The sequence below is a fragment of the Condylura cristata genome, unplaced genomic scaffold, assembly GCF_000260355.1.
Source record: "Condylura cristata isolate star-nosed mole 26May11 unplaced genomic scaffold, ConCri1.0 scaffold00003, whole genome shotgun sequence".
Lineage (NCBI taxonomy): Eukaryota > Metazoa > Chordata > Mammalia > Eulipotyphla > Talpidae > Condylura > Condylura cristata.
In genome coordinates this window covers 10,388,407-10,405,026 of record NW_004567104.1, presented here as the reverse complement: position 1 = coordinate 10,405,026, position 16,620 = coordinate 10,388,407, and the positions used below count along the sequence as shown (strand labels likewise).

The 16,620-nt window shown below is 36.7% G+C and overlaps 1 protein-coding gene across 2 annotated transcripts in view; it reads right to left on the bottom strand.

The window, feature by feature from the left end:
- FNDC3B (fibronectin type III domain containing 3B) overlaps positions 1–16,620 on the bottom strand; it is a 332,590-nt gene that overhangs the window by 37,518 nt on the left and 278,452 nt on the right. For both annotated transcript variants that reach the window (XM_004674965.1, XM_012732895.1), the window contains 3 exons: positions 15,517–15,630; positions 15,049–15,198; positions 8,493–8,773 (listed from right to left, as the gene is read on the bottom strand). In XM_004674965.1, coding sequence (XP_004675022.1) covers positions 8,493–8,773; positions 15,049–15,198; positions 15,517–15,630 — 545 coding nt within the window. The remainder of the gene's footprint in view (positions 1–8,492; positions 8,774–15,048; positions 15,199–15,516; positions 15,631–16,620) is intronic.

Sequence of the window (16,620 nt, the reverse complement as noted above, 5' to 3'; positions counted from 1 at the left end):
AGTGTCAAGATACAAATAAATAAATAAAATTAGACATATAGCCTTAACAAGTTAAAAGTTTACATATATTTAGCATATAACCCAGCTTATTTTGGGCTTCTAGAGAAATTAAAATTTATGTTCTCACAAATACTGACACATAAATGTATACAGAAGTGATACTCATGTGATCCCAAATTGTATGGTTGTTAGTCACAGTTTAGAAAATAGCAAATACTTATCTCTGATAAAGTACAGAAAAAATTCCATTACAGAGAGCTGTGTTTTCTCCCAGATTTTCTGACATCAAAAACTTCATCAGGTCTCTGTACCTAATGTAGTATGAGTCTCTCAGGATAACACTGAAAGACTAAAATAAACTCTTCCTTGCCTACAACCATGAGTCTTATAAAGTAACTGTACTGTATTAATACAAAAGCTTTTTTCTATGATTGAAAAGACAGACATTTTTCTGCAACTGAAGATGAAAAATCCTTTACAACATGTGGTCATCACAGTGACAGAAATGAATGGCCTTTCTGTTTTCTCAGGAAAACGGAATTAAGTTAGACATGAAGCTCTGCCTTTCTTCAATGGGGTAACAGATTTCCTTACCTACAAAGTTGATATGAAGGTGCTTCGTGGGCAGAAACGGCTACCCCTACTTCTTATTCTAGAAAATAGAGGCATTCCTAGAGTCCAGAGCACAAGATGCTTACTTTCATCAGCCTGTCCCTAGCCTTGCTGAGCCAAGTTCACCTTGCATTCCAGGTGATCCTACTGCTTTGGCCAGTGAAAACCAAATAGTCCTTAGCTGTTTTAATAAACAAAAGGAAGTGAGATAATTAATGGGTTGCTTCAGATGTCCTGGTCCAGAAAAATAGTTAGTAAGGGATCTAAATGATTGATACTTTTCAAAAATATAAAATGCAAGTGTCAAGATACAAATAAATAAATAAAATTAGAGATTTAATATTTGATTTTTTTCTGTAAATATATCCATTTCCTCAAAGCCTCCATAATAAACTGCTAGGTTTTGGATTCCTTATATCTATGACTCTATGGTTTTCTGAGCTTTTGGTGAGGAGTATTTGTAGGCATATAATTGCAGCCTTAAATACACAGCCCTCCCAGCCCCACCTGTCCCCAGCACTACTAACCATAACAAGAATATTAACGAAGCAATTTAACTGATCTCCGCAGCCTCTCTGAAATCATCACTATCACTTTGATGACCTTGTGGAAATCACCTGCCACTTTCAAGTAATAGTTTTCCTTATCTAAGAACAGGGATAGGAATATTTTTGCTGTACTTACAAATAAGATTATGTTAAAATAAGGATATGGATAGTACTTCCCATTTATTTTTAATATTTTTTACTTCATCATACAACCGAAAATGTATCCAAGGGTGGCAAAAGCACACTGGTGAACTTTAAAGAAGTGACTTGCGGAGGTATTACTTTTACGCTGCCTCGTGAGTCGTCATACCTTTCTTTTTTTTTTTTAAAAAAAGATTTGTTTATTTATTCATGTAGAAATGGGGTACAGGCCAGAGATGCGGAGGGTGAGCGGACTCAGCAGAGACAGAGTGGGGAGCAGAACAGGCAGATCGATGAAGTATACTGCTGAGGGGAGCAGCGGGCGGGTCAGGAGAGGTCTGCCACGCCATGTGGATCTCCTCTGGGGCTGGCGGGAATGGAACTCATGCAGAAATGGCTTAAGCTTCTTAGTGCAGTGCTTTAACCTACTGCGCCACCAGGGAGGGCCACGTCATACCTTTCTAATGCTGATGAAACATGGTGGGTGCATGAGATGTGACCGCGCACACAAACCTATGTCTTCATTCTAGTTGCATTATTACCAAATACTTTATAAGTTGAGTACTTTGCTGAAACCACCTATTCATTTCCTTCTCAATTATAGTCATGGATCAGCAACAGCGAAAAGGACTGACTTACTAACCCATCCTCAGAAGATGGGGGTATGACAAAGAGCCTGGGAAGAGACAAAATGATCACCACCACCACCACGACATCAACAACTGGCTCTGTTCAAAGACTACACTGTGAGATAGGAACAAGTATTTTTAAACTGAAGTTAACTTCAGAGATTAAATGGCACAATGGCCACTTACCTTGAAATGTAGGTTTGCTATGTAAAATGTTCTCTGATTTCTATCTTGCCTTCATGAGGTAGGAATTATGTCTATTTTACAAGTAAAGGAACTAAGATTCCACTAGCTCTGCCATTTTCACTGCTCTATATGGCAGGTAGAGGTCAGAGATCATTGTGACCTAGAGCTTGTTAGACTCAGGTGTTTGTGCACTGTGGTAAACCTACTTTTCAAGCATAATATGGGCTGAACAAGGCTACAAATCCAACCAGAAGATAATTTTAATTTATCTACTATTTCAGCTCAACAAAAACTGCATTTTGCCAATGAAATAGACATTCAAAACAGTCAACAAATTTATCTTATTATCTAAACAACTTTTGGCCCTGAAATCAGTGACTTCGATTTTAAACAATGTCTGAACTAAAACACATCTTGTTTCAGTGAAAAATAGGTGGAAAACATTTTAGCATATTAGCTATGCAACACACTAACTAGTCCTACCGATAAAATAACCCTCAAAATTGACTGAAGAACTGACAAAATGCAATAAGATCATTCTTGCATTCTAGTAAAAATATTTAAGAACTCAAACCTTAGGAGTCTGAAAAAGTAGAAGACTAAGGTAGCGTGAAAATAATTTCCTAATTTTACTGAGGGTTCACATGAACTAATGAAACAAGAAATAATTCATTGCTGAAAAAACTGACTTTCAAATTTTATTAAAATAATAAAAATTAAAATTTATCTCAAACCCAAACTTGAGACATTTCCTCTTTAATTGAAGTAACATGTTAATCTTCAAATTTAAATAAGAACTGCAGACTTCCCCTCCTCCCTCTTTAAACATACATTGTTGATCAGGGTCTGAGATTTTAAGCTCTGTATTTAAGTAAGAGGTAAATGGAATTTTACTTTCCCATTTGAAAAAAATGATGTAATTCCAAACAAAAGCTAATTTTGATAGGGCAGAAATGAAAAAATCTATTCAGGTATCAAGGAGCCTGCATGATTCAACAATAAGCCAATGACACTGAATCAATAAATAAAATTAGACATATAGCCTTAACAAGCAATTAAAAGATTTGTATGGAAACACAAAAGATCCCAAAAAGACAATGCAATTCTGACAAAATGAATGTATCATAACTTATGACTTCATAATATACTACAAACCAGCAGTAATAAAAACAGCATGGAATTGGAGCAAAAGTGTAAATCACACTAATGGAATGAGGACCTAGAAATAAGCCACATACATATGGACCATTAATCCTTGACAAAGAAACCATGCTCATTTAGAGAAAGGAAAGCCCAACAATAAATGGTGCTAGAAACTAGATCATTAATTTCATACACAAAAATTAAACTATGGATTGAAGATTTGGACATAAGACCTGAAACCACATGTACATGAAAGAAAACACAGGTGATACACTCATGAACATCAACCACAGAGATATATTTGGGGAAACAACTCCCATGGCAAGAGGAACAAAAACAAAAGTAAATGTGGGGCTATGTTAAAATAAAAGGTAAAAGAAACCAACAGAAAAACAGTAAGACAATCTGTAGTCCGCTCCAAGTGGTTAATTTCTAAAATATATAAAGAACTCACAAAACTCAGCAATGAAGAAACCACTCAATCAAAAAATGAACAAAAGAGCTAAATAGATACTTCTCCAAAGAAAACATACAAATGGCCAAAAGACACATGAAAAAATGTACAACATCAGTTAATAAATGAGAAATGTGAATCAAAATGAGAGGGATATCATCTCACTCTGTGAGATGTGAAAATGGCCTATATATATATATATACATAAAAGAAAAACTGGAAACAACATGTTGATAAGGTTGTGGAGAAACCAGTGCCATCACTCTTTACTCCGCGACTCTTTTGGACTTAACTTTTTTATGCACTGCCCTGACAGGGGAAAAAACACTTAAAACTCTGCCATTGTTTTAAAGAATAATGCCAGATATCCACAGACATCACTAAACATAATTTGGTAGTAGGGTCACAGCGAACTTTTCAGGCTTATTTCTTCCCTACCAAAAAATAGCAACAGTTGATTTATAGATCCTAATGTGTCATATCCCATACTAAAATCTTATCTAAAGCACTCAAAAGCTTATTAATAATAATTAAAGTTACTATCCCTGTTTCACAGATCAGGAAGTTGAGGTACTGAGAACTTAAATAACTTGCTTGAGGTCACAGAGACAATAAATGGAGGACTGAAGTCAAATCTGTGTGACGCCACTCTGCTACTTTAGAACCACTGAGAACTTGTCTCCTAATAAAGCCCACCTCATCTTGTTAGGAAGAAATGATTGATGACTCACTTCTGGACAGGCTAATGTAGTGCTTGACATATAATAAGGACTCAACAAATGTTATTTTCATCCCTGTTTTACCTAGCAAAAAGAACATAAATGAGCATAACAAACAAATCCACCCTAAATTTTACTTGTTTGCCAGCTCAGGATGAGTCAGACGTATAATGAGATTGCCAAAAAAAGTACTTAGGTAACTGTAACAGCCACTTCATATGAAGGAAAAGGAAGGGGACCGTCTTGGTGTGCACCAGCCAGTTGACCACACTGTTCCTTGAGGTCGGGATACTCCTCACTACAGAGACCACCAAGAAACAGAACTCATCCTTTAGTGAAGAGGATGGAGGAGGTTATAGAAAATCCTGTGAGTGAAGACAGATTTGAGTGAAGTGAAATGGTTAAGAGGTGACTGACATCATAATGATATTTTAGTGTCCTCTGGGACCGACCCTACAGGCTACAGAAGTGGCACTCAGACTTCCGGATTTTGCAAAAGCTCCTCAGGTGATTTATAGATGGCTCGGCATTCAGGAACCACTGCTTAGGGTGCAAGTTCTCAAACTTTAACTAAAGTTTCAAAATCTCCTGCAGTGCTAATTAAAGCAGACTGCAGGGCCCAGCCCTAGTTTGATTCAGTACCTCAGGAGTAAGGCCTAATACTTTGTATTTTCACAAGTTTCTAGGTGATGCTTATGCTGCTGGTATAGAAATCAGACTGACTGCTCCAGAGAAAGGCCTAGGATATCAGGGAGTAAGATTTTAGATATAGAGAGATTTTGATAAAATACAAAGGAAACACAAGTGGAATCCACTGGTAAGGAGTTGGAACCACTGCCCCTGTTGCCAGAAGTGCTCATGTCAGGACACCAGAACGTCGACGCCATACCTCCTTACTGTCAGCCTGCAAAGGCCCTGACTCCGTGTGGCTGACAGCATGCTAGGAAAGCTACCCCTGTGTTCAGTAAAAATTTTGTTCCCCTTCTCAAACAGGATCTCATTTCGAATCTTGAAAGGACTTTTAAAGTAGTATTGTAATTCCAACCAAATTCCACAGAGGGTGTCAGGAGGCCAACAGGTTGTTTTACAAGCATCAATGAAGAAGTGACAAAATCCATTAAAAGCTACCCTTTTGGCGTCAGTATTTTGTTTAAGAGGTGCAAAATTCTGTCCCAGCAAGACAGGAATGATATACTCAGTATGAGAACAATATGTAACTGCTGAAGGTTAAAAAAAAAAAATTACACAAAAGAATGAAGTCCTTTATCCAAGCCCATGGCTTGCTTAAAATGTTTCATTCCACATTTTTATCTAGAACATCATGATTTGTTCACTTATATTTTAAACCAATTTATGGGACAGAAAAAGGTGAGGTAAAAGTTGATTGGACCAAAATTACCACCTTATTTCCTGGAAATACTTATTTTGTATTCCACCATAATTATGGCAATTGTGTTTTTGATACATAAAAGAACAAGACTGTGGGTTGACCAGAGTTCTACTATAGAGCATCCAATTATGTACTACAGAAATTAAATTCCTTAACTTGTGAAAAGAATGATCTCAAATATGAATTAATCTTACTATCTTAAATATGAAGCATTCATTTTATTGATACATAAAAGAACAAGACTGTGGGTTGACCAGAGTTCTACTATAGAGCATCCAATTATGTACTACAGAAATTAAATTCCTTAACTTGTGAAAAGAATGATCTCAAATATGAATATTAATCTTACTATCTTAAATATGAAGCATTCATTTTATTGGTTGGGTAGCAAAGGCTTAGCCTAAATTTTTTGTTTTTCTCTCTTGCACTAACCCCACATAGTGCACAAAACAAGTAAAAAATCTACCTTTTCTAAAGCTGTAGAATTTGAATGCAAAATGTCTAAAATGGTATCCTCTAAGCTTAATCTGTAAAAGATTAAGATGTGAATCTCCCATTGCAGATTTCTTCCTTAAGGCAAATATACTACCAATATTGAATTTTATATCAATATTGAATTGAAATATTTATGCTATCTCCATGCAATTACTCTTAAAACAGGAGTCCTGAGGCTTTACTATCCAAATCTAAACTCCTTCTTCCAGAGTTCCTATAGTCTATATTCCTATATTCTGCTATTTTCTTTATAACAGAGTTATTTTGAGGTACGTTAAAACATGTCTCTAAATTAACCACCTATGTGGAAAATATCTCATAATTTTCTCAACATTAAAGATTTTCCTACATCCATTTCATCTGAATCCTTGATTTTGAGATTTATTTCCAGAAGTTATCTGATTGTACACTGCCAAAAGAAAGTCAAGAGCCCTCCAATATTATGCATCAACCGTTAAATCTTTACAATTATTTAATCCACATCAATGGAAGAAGCTAAACTCTTGGGTTAACTCCATGTGGTTTCTTCCAGGTTTTTTGGCCTGAGCAATCAGGATGAAGCACTATTTGAACATCCGATCTTGTAGAAATGCCTGGGCATCAGCTGTTCACTTAGCCATTTTCCTCTGGGTATACTTCATAGTCGGGTTTCCTCAGAACACCATCACTGAGGGGATGCTCTGAGGTTGAGGTGTGTGTAGTGACCTCTGCAGTTCCTAAGCACCTGATTAGAGTGCTCTCGGCATAACAAGCACTTGTAATTGTTTGCAGACAAGAGTGAAGAATGGTTTTCTGAGAAACCAATACCCTTGACTTGCCTCCTCATCCATGTAAGTCCTATCTCCCTTTATTCAGTTTCTATTTCATGACCCACTGAGCCATTCTGACCATTATAGCTGCAGGCTTAAGGTCTTTTCTAAAACACCAAACAGGACTTGGTACACACAACTCTTTTCAGCCTGTGGTGTCACAATTACCTACTACCTCAGGTTGCACTTAAATTCTCCCCAAATATGTGAGAGGTCTGATGGCAATCACAGCATTTATCACTGTCTCCTAGATTCACAGCACACGGTAATGTGCCCAAAAGAAGTGTGTTAAAAGAATGAAAGAAGAACTTATTTTGAAAGCAAAATGAATATACTTACACAAACATTACCAAAAAGATGTCGTAAGAGAAACAGTAGTGATAATGAGATATAGCAGGACAAAAGCTTAGTATTTTATAGCTGATTAGGTGATTGTTTTCTTCAATTTTTGGAGAGGAGAAAAAGGTAACCTAACAGACTATGAAACTACTATTTAAAGAAAAAAAGGTGAAATAATGAACTCTTCTTTTTTTCAGCAGAGTTATCCATTGCTTTTCACTCGTTAGGCCCACCCAGGAAAAGCTAGTTTTACTGATGATTTTGATGATAAAAAAAATAACACTTTACATTAACTGTGCATGTGTCATGTACTGCTGGGCTCTAGACAGGCATTTAATACTCACTTTATGCAGACATGTTTAAGATGTAGTTTTGTTCTCATTTTATGGAAGAAACAGACACTCAAATAGCTTGTCTAAAGACATAACTGATGACCTGAATCTAAATCCATGAATTACTTCACTTCTGGGAGATGTCTGTGCGGGACAAGAGGAGGGTGAGCTGGTTGGCCTCCTTGAGACGAGCTGTGAAGCATAGTGAGTGCATGAGAAATGAGATGTTAACTGAGTTTTGCTTAATGGTAACTTCTTTTCTCTGGTCCCTTGTGAAGTCCTGAGGGAAAACTCTATCACACATGCCTTGTAATGCTGATTCTACTTTTAGGGAATCAGAATATTAAATAAGAATGGTGGAGTCTGCTTCAGAGGTGGATGAGTACATGTGGGCGAGGACAGAGACTCCACATATGAGTCAGAAAAAAATGCAAAGGAAAGTGTTTAAACGATCAAGAAAGAATAACTGATTTGAAGTGGTAGGTCAAACTTTGCCTTCAGGGGTTAAGAATTATATATGACTCCTAAAGTACAAAAGAATACAAGCTCTTAAACTACAGCTGCACTCGGTACTCTTAAATATATCAAGAATGGCTAGAAGTCACCCATTTGGCATTTGGAACTCAAAGGACCTGTGGTCCCATGTGCTAATGTGTCAATGCACATTATTATTATTTCTACTTCCCTGCACTCACCGGTAGGTGGTTTCTGGAAGGAGATCTTTCATAATGTGGGAAGTGGTATTGCCCACTGTGATGCTAGTGTCTCCAGTATCAATAATGTAAGCAAGGATTTCAGATCCATTATTGCACGGCTCTTCCCAGTTCAGTACAAGGCACACGGAAGGTGTATCAGGGTAGGCATTGAGGGTCTCCTCTTCCTGGACACAGAGAGTGGAGACAGGGTCAGGGGCAGATGCTGGTGTCTGGCAAAGAACAAGTTCACTGTACGGTCCTGCGCCAGCTTGATTGATGGCCTAAAAAGCAGAACAGGGAGATAAGTTCACATTATCCATTGGTATATTATAATGTCTCCAGGTTAGTTGTCATTAGAAAATTGTAAAGTTATTACAATTTACTTCTAGAAACAGAGAAATAAATGCTAAAAATGTTTAAGTCAATCTAATGACCACTTTCCAAAAAATGCCAATCACATCTTACCTGTGAATAAAGTAAAAATATCATTATCATTATCTCTTCTGAACAATAATTTAAAAGTAACATGTTATATTTGTACAACCCACTTTAGTTTACATATTGTTTTATGTGATCTTTAAATAACTATCTGAGGTAGATATTAATTGGTAAGTATTTTTTTAAAAGACCTATATATTTATGCATGTAAGAACTGGGGAACAGGCAAGAGGTATGGAAATGAAAGGATAAACCAGAGACAGTGGGGAACAGAAGATGCATATCTACTGAAATATACTGCTTAGGGGAGCATAGGGCAAGACAGGAGAGGTCTGCTTTGCTCTGTGGGCCACCTCCCTGGCTGGGGAATCAAACTTGTGCTATAGTGGCTGTGGCTAGCGTCATAGTGCTGAAACTTAACACTTTGCACCACCAGGAAGACCAATCCTGTCTGACTTTCATGGTAATGTAAAGTTAGTTCAACTAACTCAGGTTCCAGATTCACAGGAAAGTTGGGACTGGAATTCAATAATCTAAGTGTTAATCTTAGTAGGGCCCTGGAAGAACTAGAATTTTTAAAAAAAATATTTCTATTATTTCAATGATAAGCTCCTATCTGAATTTAATCAGCCCTCATCTGACTTTACCTCAGAGAAAGAGCTGACACCTCATTCAGTCACCACTCTTTTTTTTTCCTTGTGAGTTTCTATTTTTGAGGTAACCTTGGTTTACATCACTGTGTATGATTCAGGGAAACAGGTTCACACCTTCTCAGATGTGCATCACCACTCCTCACCCACCCCTTGTCACATACCACTGGGCCCCCTCATCACTTTCTTTCTACCCTTGCACCTAATGCACCCCCCCACCCCGTAGCCTCTATTCTGCAGTTGTTTCTAGACTTTAGTTTAGTTTTGTCACTTCTTTTGTTTTGTTTCTCTATATACCACATATAAGTGGAATATTTAGTATTTGTTTTTTTTTTTTCTTTCTTTCTGGTTTATTTCAGTCAGTTTGATCCTATCCAATTCCATCCTTGGGTTCACAAATGGCAGAGGAGCTCAACTTTTTTTAGATAGCTAAGTAGTTTTCCATTATGTATATGCCCCACATCCTCTTAATCCAGCCATCTGTCTTTGGACACTTAGGTTGCTACTGTATCTTGGCTATTGTAACTAGTGCTGCAAATAACACAGGAATGCATATATCAAATTAGTGTTTTTGCATTCTTTGGATAAATGCCAAGGAGTGGAACCACTGGACCATATGCTATATCTATTTTTGACATTCTGAGAAACCTTCATACTGTTTTCCACAGGGGCTGGATCTATCTACATTCCCACCAACAGTTTATAAGGCTTCCTTTCCCCCCCACACTATTGACAACATTTATTGTTTCCTTTTTTTTTTTGGATATGGGCCATTCTCACAGGAGTGAGAGGGTATCTCATTATTGTTTTTATTTGCATCTTCCTGATGCTAACTGATAATGAACATTTTTCCATATGCCTGTTGGCCATCTGTATGTTTACTGGTGAAGTGACGATATAGCTTTTCTGTCCACTTTTTGATGGGATTTTCTGTTCTCTTTTGATTGAACTGTGTAAGTTCTTTGCAGATCTTGGATATAAGCCCCTTGCTAGATATACACTGTGCAATATTTCCCACACAGTAGGGTATCTATTTTAATGATATGTTTCTTTCAATGTGTGGAAGCATTTTAGTTTGATATAGTTCCACTTCTTTGTGTTTTTATTTTCCTTTCTGCTGGAGTTGAGTCCTCAAAGAGCCCTGAAACTAACATCACATTGTTTTGCTTATGTTTGCTTATGCATTTAATTAATTCTTATCTTTTAAATGCTACTTGGTTTTGGAACCCATATTTTTGTTTCTACTTATTTCTGCTGTTTCACAATCATGTTTGGTATTCATTTCTTAGATCTCTCAACACTGGAGGGTACCAGGATCAGGTTTCAGGCACCCTCTTCTATCTGTTCAAACACAGAAATCTCCTCTTATCTAAAAGGGTAAAGGTTATTCATATCTTACTCCTAAATTTATTTGTGTAACTCAGACCTCTACCTTGAGTGCCAGTCTAGTGTATCCAGCTGCCTTTTGAATAGCTCCACTTGAATGTCAAATAGGCATCTCAAACTCAAGGGCCCACATAGCTTCTCATCTCCTCCCCATAAAACCCTATGGTACTTCAAAGGGTTTCTTCACCCTTCAGGTTCTTCATGTCCCTAAGTCAGCACTGGACAGGTTTCTTCCTTTCATACCCTTCCTAGGCCTTCAGCATATCCTGTATCATAGTAGTACAATTATACTCTCTGGTTACCACGACTATCTCCTAACTGGTATCAGTAGACACCCTTGCTCCATAGTTTTTATTCAAAACAAGAAGAATGATACTGTTCAAATTCCATAAATAGCCCCCTGCCCTATTTAGAATAAACTCTGAAGTCCTCACATCAGCTTATAAGACTTCCCCTGATCTACTAACCATCACCAGCCTCCCAAAGGATCCATCACCAGGCTGCCTCCATCAATGACTGTGATTCCCCCATACTTTCTCTGTTCCACCCTTGCTTCCTTGCCCATGTGGTGAATACCAAGTATGCTCTCACCTCAGTGCTCTGCAAATTTGCTTATTGTTTTTAAATATTTGGCAACCTCCTTAGAAAGATGAATGTACTCTAACACCCATATCTCATTTACTTTTTGGAGAGTTTATTAGGACAATTACAAAACTAAAGGAAAGTAGTTTGAGCTCTTAAACCAAAAGTTCAAAAAACTAAAATGTCTGTATATTGCTATTTAAAAGGAGCAAATTAAGAGGCATTTGCTATCAAATTACTGTTAAAACTCTAATATTCTGCCATATCTAGTCCTATTCATGACAATGTCTCAACTCTCTGGCAAAATTTTAATGTCAAACTCTTTTAATGGCATGTATATAGAGATTTTATGTTTGGATACAAATTTATTATAAGGGCAGAAAAATAAGATCATGGAGACTAATTTTCATATCAACTAAGGGCTTTAGATTACCATATCACAAAAGGAAAAGAACATGACTGTTAGAGTTGGAACTTAGTTCAAACTTTCATTTCATTATCTAGAGGGTTATTTTAAGACAAATTAATATTCTGAATTTGTTTCCTTACATGTAAAATGAGAACAGTAACATCTATACATGGAGTTATTCTACAGATTAAATTGGTTAACATGTTAAGTACTCAAGAGAATATCAGGTCAACAGTGTTCTCCTTCTCCCAGGGAAAATCAAGAACAAAACAGTTAAAAACATTTTTATAACTTAACAACAACAAAAACCAAAACCTTTTTTATTTAGAAACTTAGAACTGTACAAAAAAATGTAAATATATCTCTTACCTTGCATTTCCAGGCACCTAATATATTAGTACCTTCTGTAAGTACAGAATGATCAAAACCAGGAAACTAACACTGGTACAATATAGACCAGATTTGACTTAGTAATTTTTTCCATTTTATTTTTCCAAGATATCACTTTTTTTTTAAACTCTTTGTTCTATGGAAAAGACTTTCTTGATTTATATAATTTCTCACCAGTTATCAAAGGAAAAAATTTAAAAGCATTTATTTAGCTAAATAACAGTGTGGTTGCAATATAAGTCTCATGTGACCAGATTACTAATTAAAGTATCCTTAAGGACAATAGAAAAATTAAAAAATTACTGACACAAATAAATGTTTAAGTTTTTGTTAAGAAGTGTATATATAGTATATATTATAAAAATCATATAGTGCATGTAATGTAAGAAATTTTCATGAGAACATAGTATAGGTATGATAAAACCAGTATCAAATAACTAAATTGCTTTTGGACTCTAGAACACAAAAAAGAAAAATAAGTAATTTAATTCTCTTTTTGAGGTTTGTATTTGCAAACTCTGTATTTGCAGTCTGACCAACTAAAACACTAATCTTGAGCAGAACTCCAAGACCAGGAATAGTGAGGAAAACGCAAGGGGATGGAGTGAGGGGTCAGGAACGGTGGTTAGAGGGCTGGAGCATTACTCAGAGGTTAGGGTCCACCAGCAGAAATGTAAAATTCCAGATATCTAAAAAATAGATATGCTTACCCATGTAATTAGTCCACAGCTGTCAGCCAAGTCCACTTTTTTTTGCCCCGGCCTGCTTTTTAGCCAATAAAATTTAAATCCTTTGTTTTGAACCTCAGTCCTGAAATCCTATATATATATATATATATAAAATCTCATTTTCTTTCTTAACCATGGAGGCGGATTTGAGTGTATTTCCTGTCTCCTTGCCAGTGGATTCCCAAAACATTCTTTTCTCAAAATCTGCTGTTATGGTACATCAACCTCTATGCATATTGCCCCTGCTCAGTACCAGTGTTTTAATTTTTTTTTTTTTAAAAAAAGATTTATTTATTTGTGCATACAGAATTGGGATACAGGTCAGAGGTGCAGGGGTGGTGAGAGGATTCACCAGAGACAAAGTGGGGAGCAGAACAGGCAGATCAACAAAGTACACTGCTGAGGGGAGCAGGGGGTGAGACAGGAGAGCTCTGCTGTGCCATGTGGGTCACCTCTGGGGCGGGGATGGAACTCTTGTAGTGAAGCAGCTACGGCTTGACTTAGCTTCACAGTGCAGTGTTCCAAGCCACTGTGACACAGGAAGGCCCCCCCTGGCAATATTTCTTTAGCACAGAAACTGTGGTCTTAAAAAGTACTATCTTTCCTTCACAGGGTCTGGGTAATTTTGTAACAAGAAAATACTTTGAAAATACTTTGTCTATCAAAACAGGAGGGACACAATATTATTGCATAGGGTCTATTTTTACCAATATATCTTTTAGATTGCAGTTTTGGGAAGTGACAATATTTACCCTCAAAGAAAAAAAGGTAGTAGAACAGCACCGTAAAGAAAGACCAAAACTTGAAACAGTGAAGTTCCTTCCTGTGGTGGCAGACAGTTCTTTATTTATATCCTGCCTTGTTCCAAAAACAGGAGGGTAGCACATAATTTAACCTTTTGCCAATGACTCAGCATCACTTTTATAAAGATCAGATAGTGTGGTGTGACCCTGACTCACTGACAAAGGGTTAATTATGTCCCAGGTGCCCCAGTCAAGAAGGAAGGAAGGTGCATAACAAGAGTTTAATCAGAAGTGTCTATATAAAGTAGGCTTCAGAATTTAATAGAAAAAGTTGGGAAAATTAAATTATCAAGGGCATGTTTTCTCAAAACAGGCCAGAGACACTGAGTGTCACAAACTCGTAATAAGCAATTTGATCCATGACTTAAATCAGATGGAAACCTAAATCTGGCATCTTTGCTTCTTCATTTAAATTTAAGTGTGTGTGGAGACAACACTCTTCAAGGTCAAGGGTTACACTGGATTTAGCTTTGCATCTCTTCTATCATTATAATCATCCTTTCATTCTGGCACAAAGTAGGGCTTAAAAAATGTTACTAAGCAAATGGAAAGAAATGGGCAAAGAACTGTTTTCTTAGCATAATAAAGCTTTAAAAAGGGGGAACACCTCATTATTCAAGTGAATAAAGGAAAAGTAAATCCATGACTTTTGTCACACTTAAGGGCTACATTATGGGCCAATTTTCTTAATGCTATTTTATTTGGACTCCCAAGTAGAAACTTACAAACAGGCTTGTCAATGTTTTCAGGGAAGTGGGAGGTGGTTCCCTAATTGAATGCAGACTAGTCCATATTACTCTAATATTTGTTTTTGGCTCTATTTAATAGCTGGCATATGTATTTTCTGTCTTATGCCAGTTTTGTGGTTTTCCACTGAAAAGTACATTCAGGAGAACACAGACAGCAGACATTTTCTAGAAGGGGCTCTGCCACCTTTGCCTTTGCCTTGGTCATTTTACCCAGTGAATTGACAAGACAACAAAGGTGTGCAAAGTAGAGTGGAGAAGAATCTAGTTTTGTAATTATGTTTCAGGACCTCCTGGAGATAAAGAAATTTACTTGCAAATACCAAAACAATTTTCATTGTTTAAATGCATTAAATTTAATTTTTTAAATAAAAGTTTCCTTTAACATCCTTTACAGAGCAACATCTGAATAATTTTTACCTACCTGTAATCTACAGCAATATTGTGCAGCAGGCAACAGATCCCTTATTTCAAAGCCAGCATCTGTCCCATGATAAATGAGTTCTAAGGATTCTTCATCTTCTCCCCATTCCAATCTATACTCCGAGATATCAGCACCAGAGCTCTCAGGACTCTACAAGGCAGAATTCCGTGTTTGTTAATAATTTAGTTAACAAGAAAATTCTATGGGGTTGGTATTCAATGAACTCAACTGGCGAAGAGTGCAACAGGCCCCAGGATATTTCAAACACAAGTGAAAGAAAGGCATGAAACAGATACTCAGTATCTGACCACGGTAAATTTCCACAACTTTAAATGAGTGAAGCAAGTACCAAGGGGGATTGATGTGTAAAAACCACCTCATATGTGATTTTGGCTTTTTGAGTTACCACGGGGCATAGGTAAAGTAAAAGAAAACAAAATTTGATATAGAATTATGGGCCTGACTTACCTCCCAACTCACTAGGACACATCCATCGGGCGTAAAAGAGATACAAGGGGCTTTGCATTGTCCAGGGGGTCCTGCAGCAGTGGTAATTTCTGAGACATCAGAATAAGGACCATACTGCAAGAAAAGAGCACAGACCAGCTCATATGTACATATGTGTGTGTGTGTGCATGCCTTTAACCAAATAAAGCCTAGGTTAACACCATCATCAGTATATAACTGATTAAAAAGTATTATGTAATTGTTGTCGTTTTTAACTGAATGTGTATAAAGTTTTGTCTACATACATTTCCTGAGTAGTAAATGTCTATTTTAGATATATATATATATATATATATATATATATGATTAATTTCTTTTCTTCAAAAGGATTAGAAGGTTGTTTTGCCAAACATTTTTATTTTACTGTCACATCAGAAACATAGATATGCTGATTTTTGACACACCATGACATGCATCTTCAGTATTTCTCAGAGGACATTAAAGAACAGTAAGTCAGATGCATACTGGTTAATTTTTAATGCATGAAATCTACTTGGAATTGTTGATGATCACATTCTTAGTATTTCTTCTAGTTATTGGTATTTTCCATTTTGAAAACAAATGCTTCCATTAGTGTTTTCTAAGAATGTCCCCACCATGTCAACTACATAAAGGTCTACATTGCACTCTTTTTCATATTATCATCAGTGACCATAGTGCTCAGCACCAACCATTGCTAGTTACTTAAAACATTTTGAAGGAGCCATAACCACCTATTCTAGCAGCAGAATATGAGATACTTCAAAGAATGGGGCAAAGAGTCCAAAAATATAATTTCTAGTCTGCTGCAATATGTAACTTTGCTTTTCAAAATGTAAAAGATAAAACATAATAACAATAAAACTCACACCTCTCACAATTTTCTTTTTCCTTTTTAAAAAAAGATTTATTTATTTAATCATACAGAACTGGGTCCAAGCCAGAGGTACGGGGGGGGTGGGGTGGTGAGAGGATTTGCCAGAGACAGAGTAGTGGGGAGCAGAACAGGCAGATGATGAAGTACACTGCTGAGGGGAGCAGCGGGCGGGTCAGGAGAGGTCTGCCGCACCATGTGTATCACCTCTG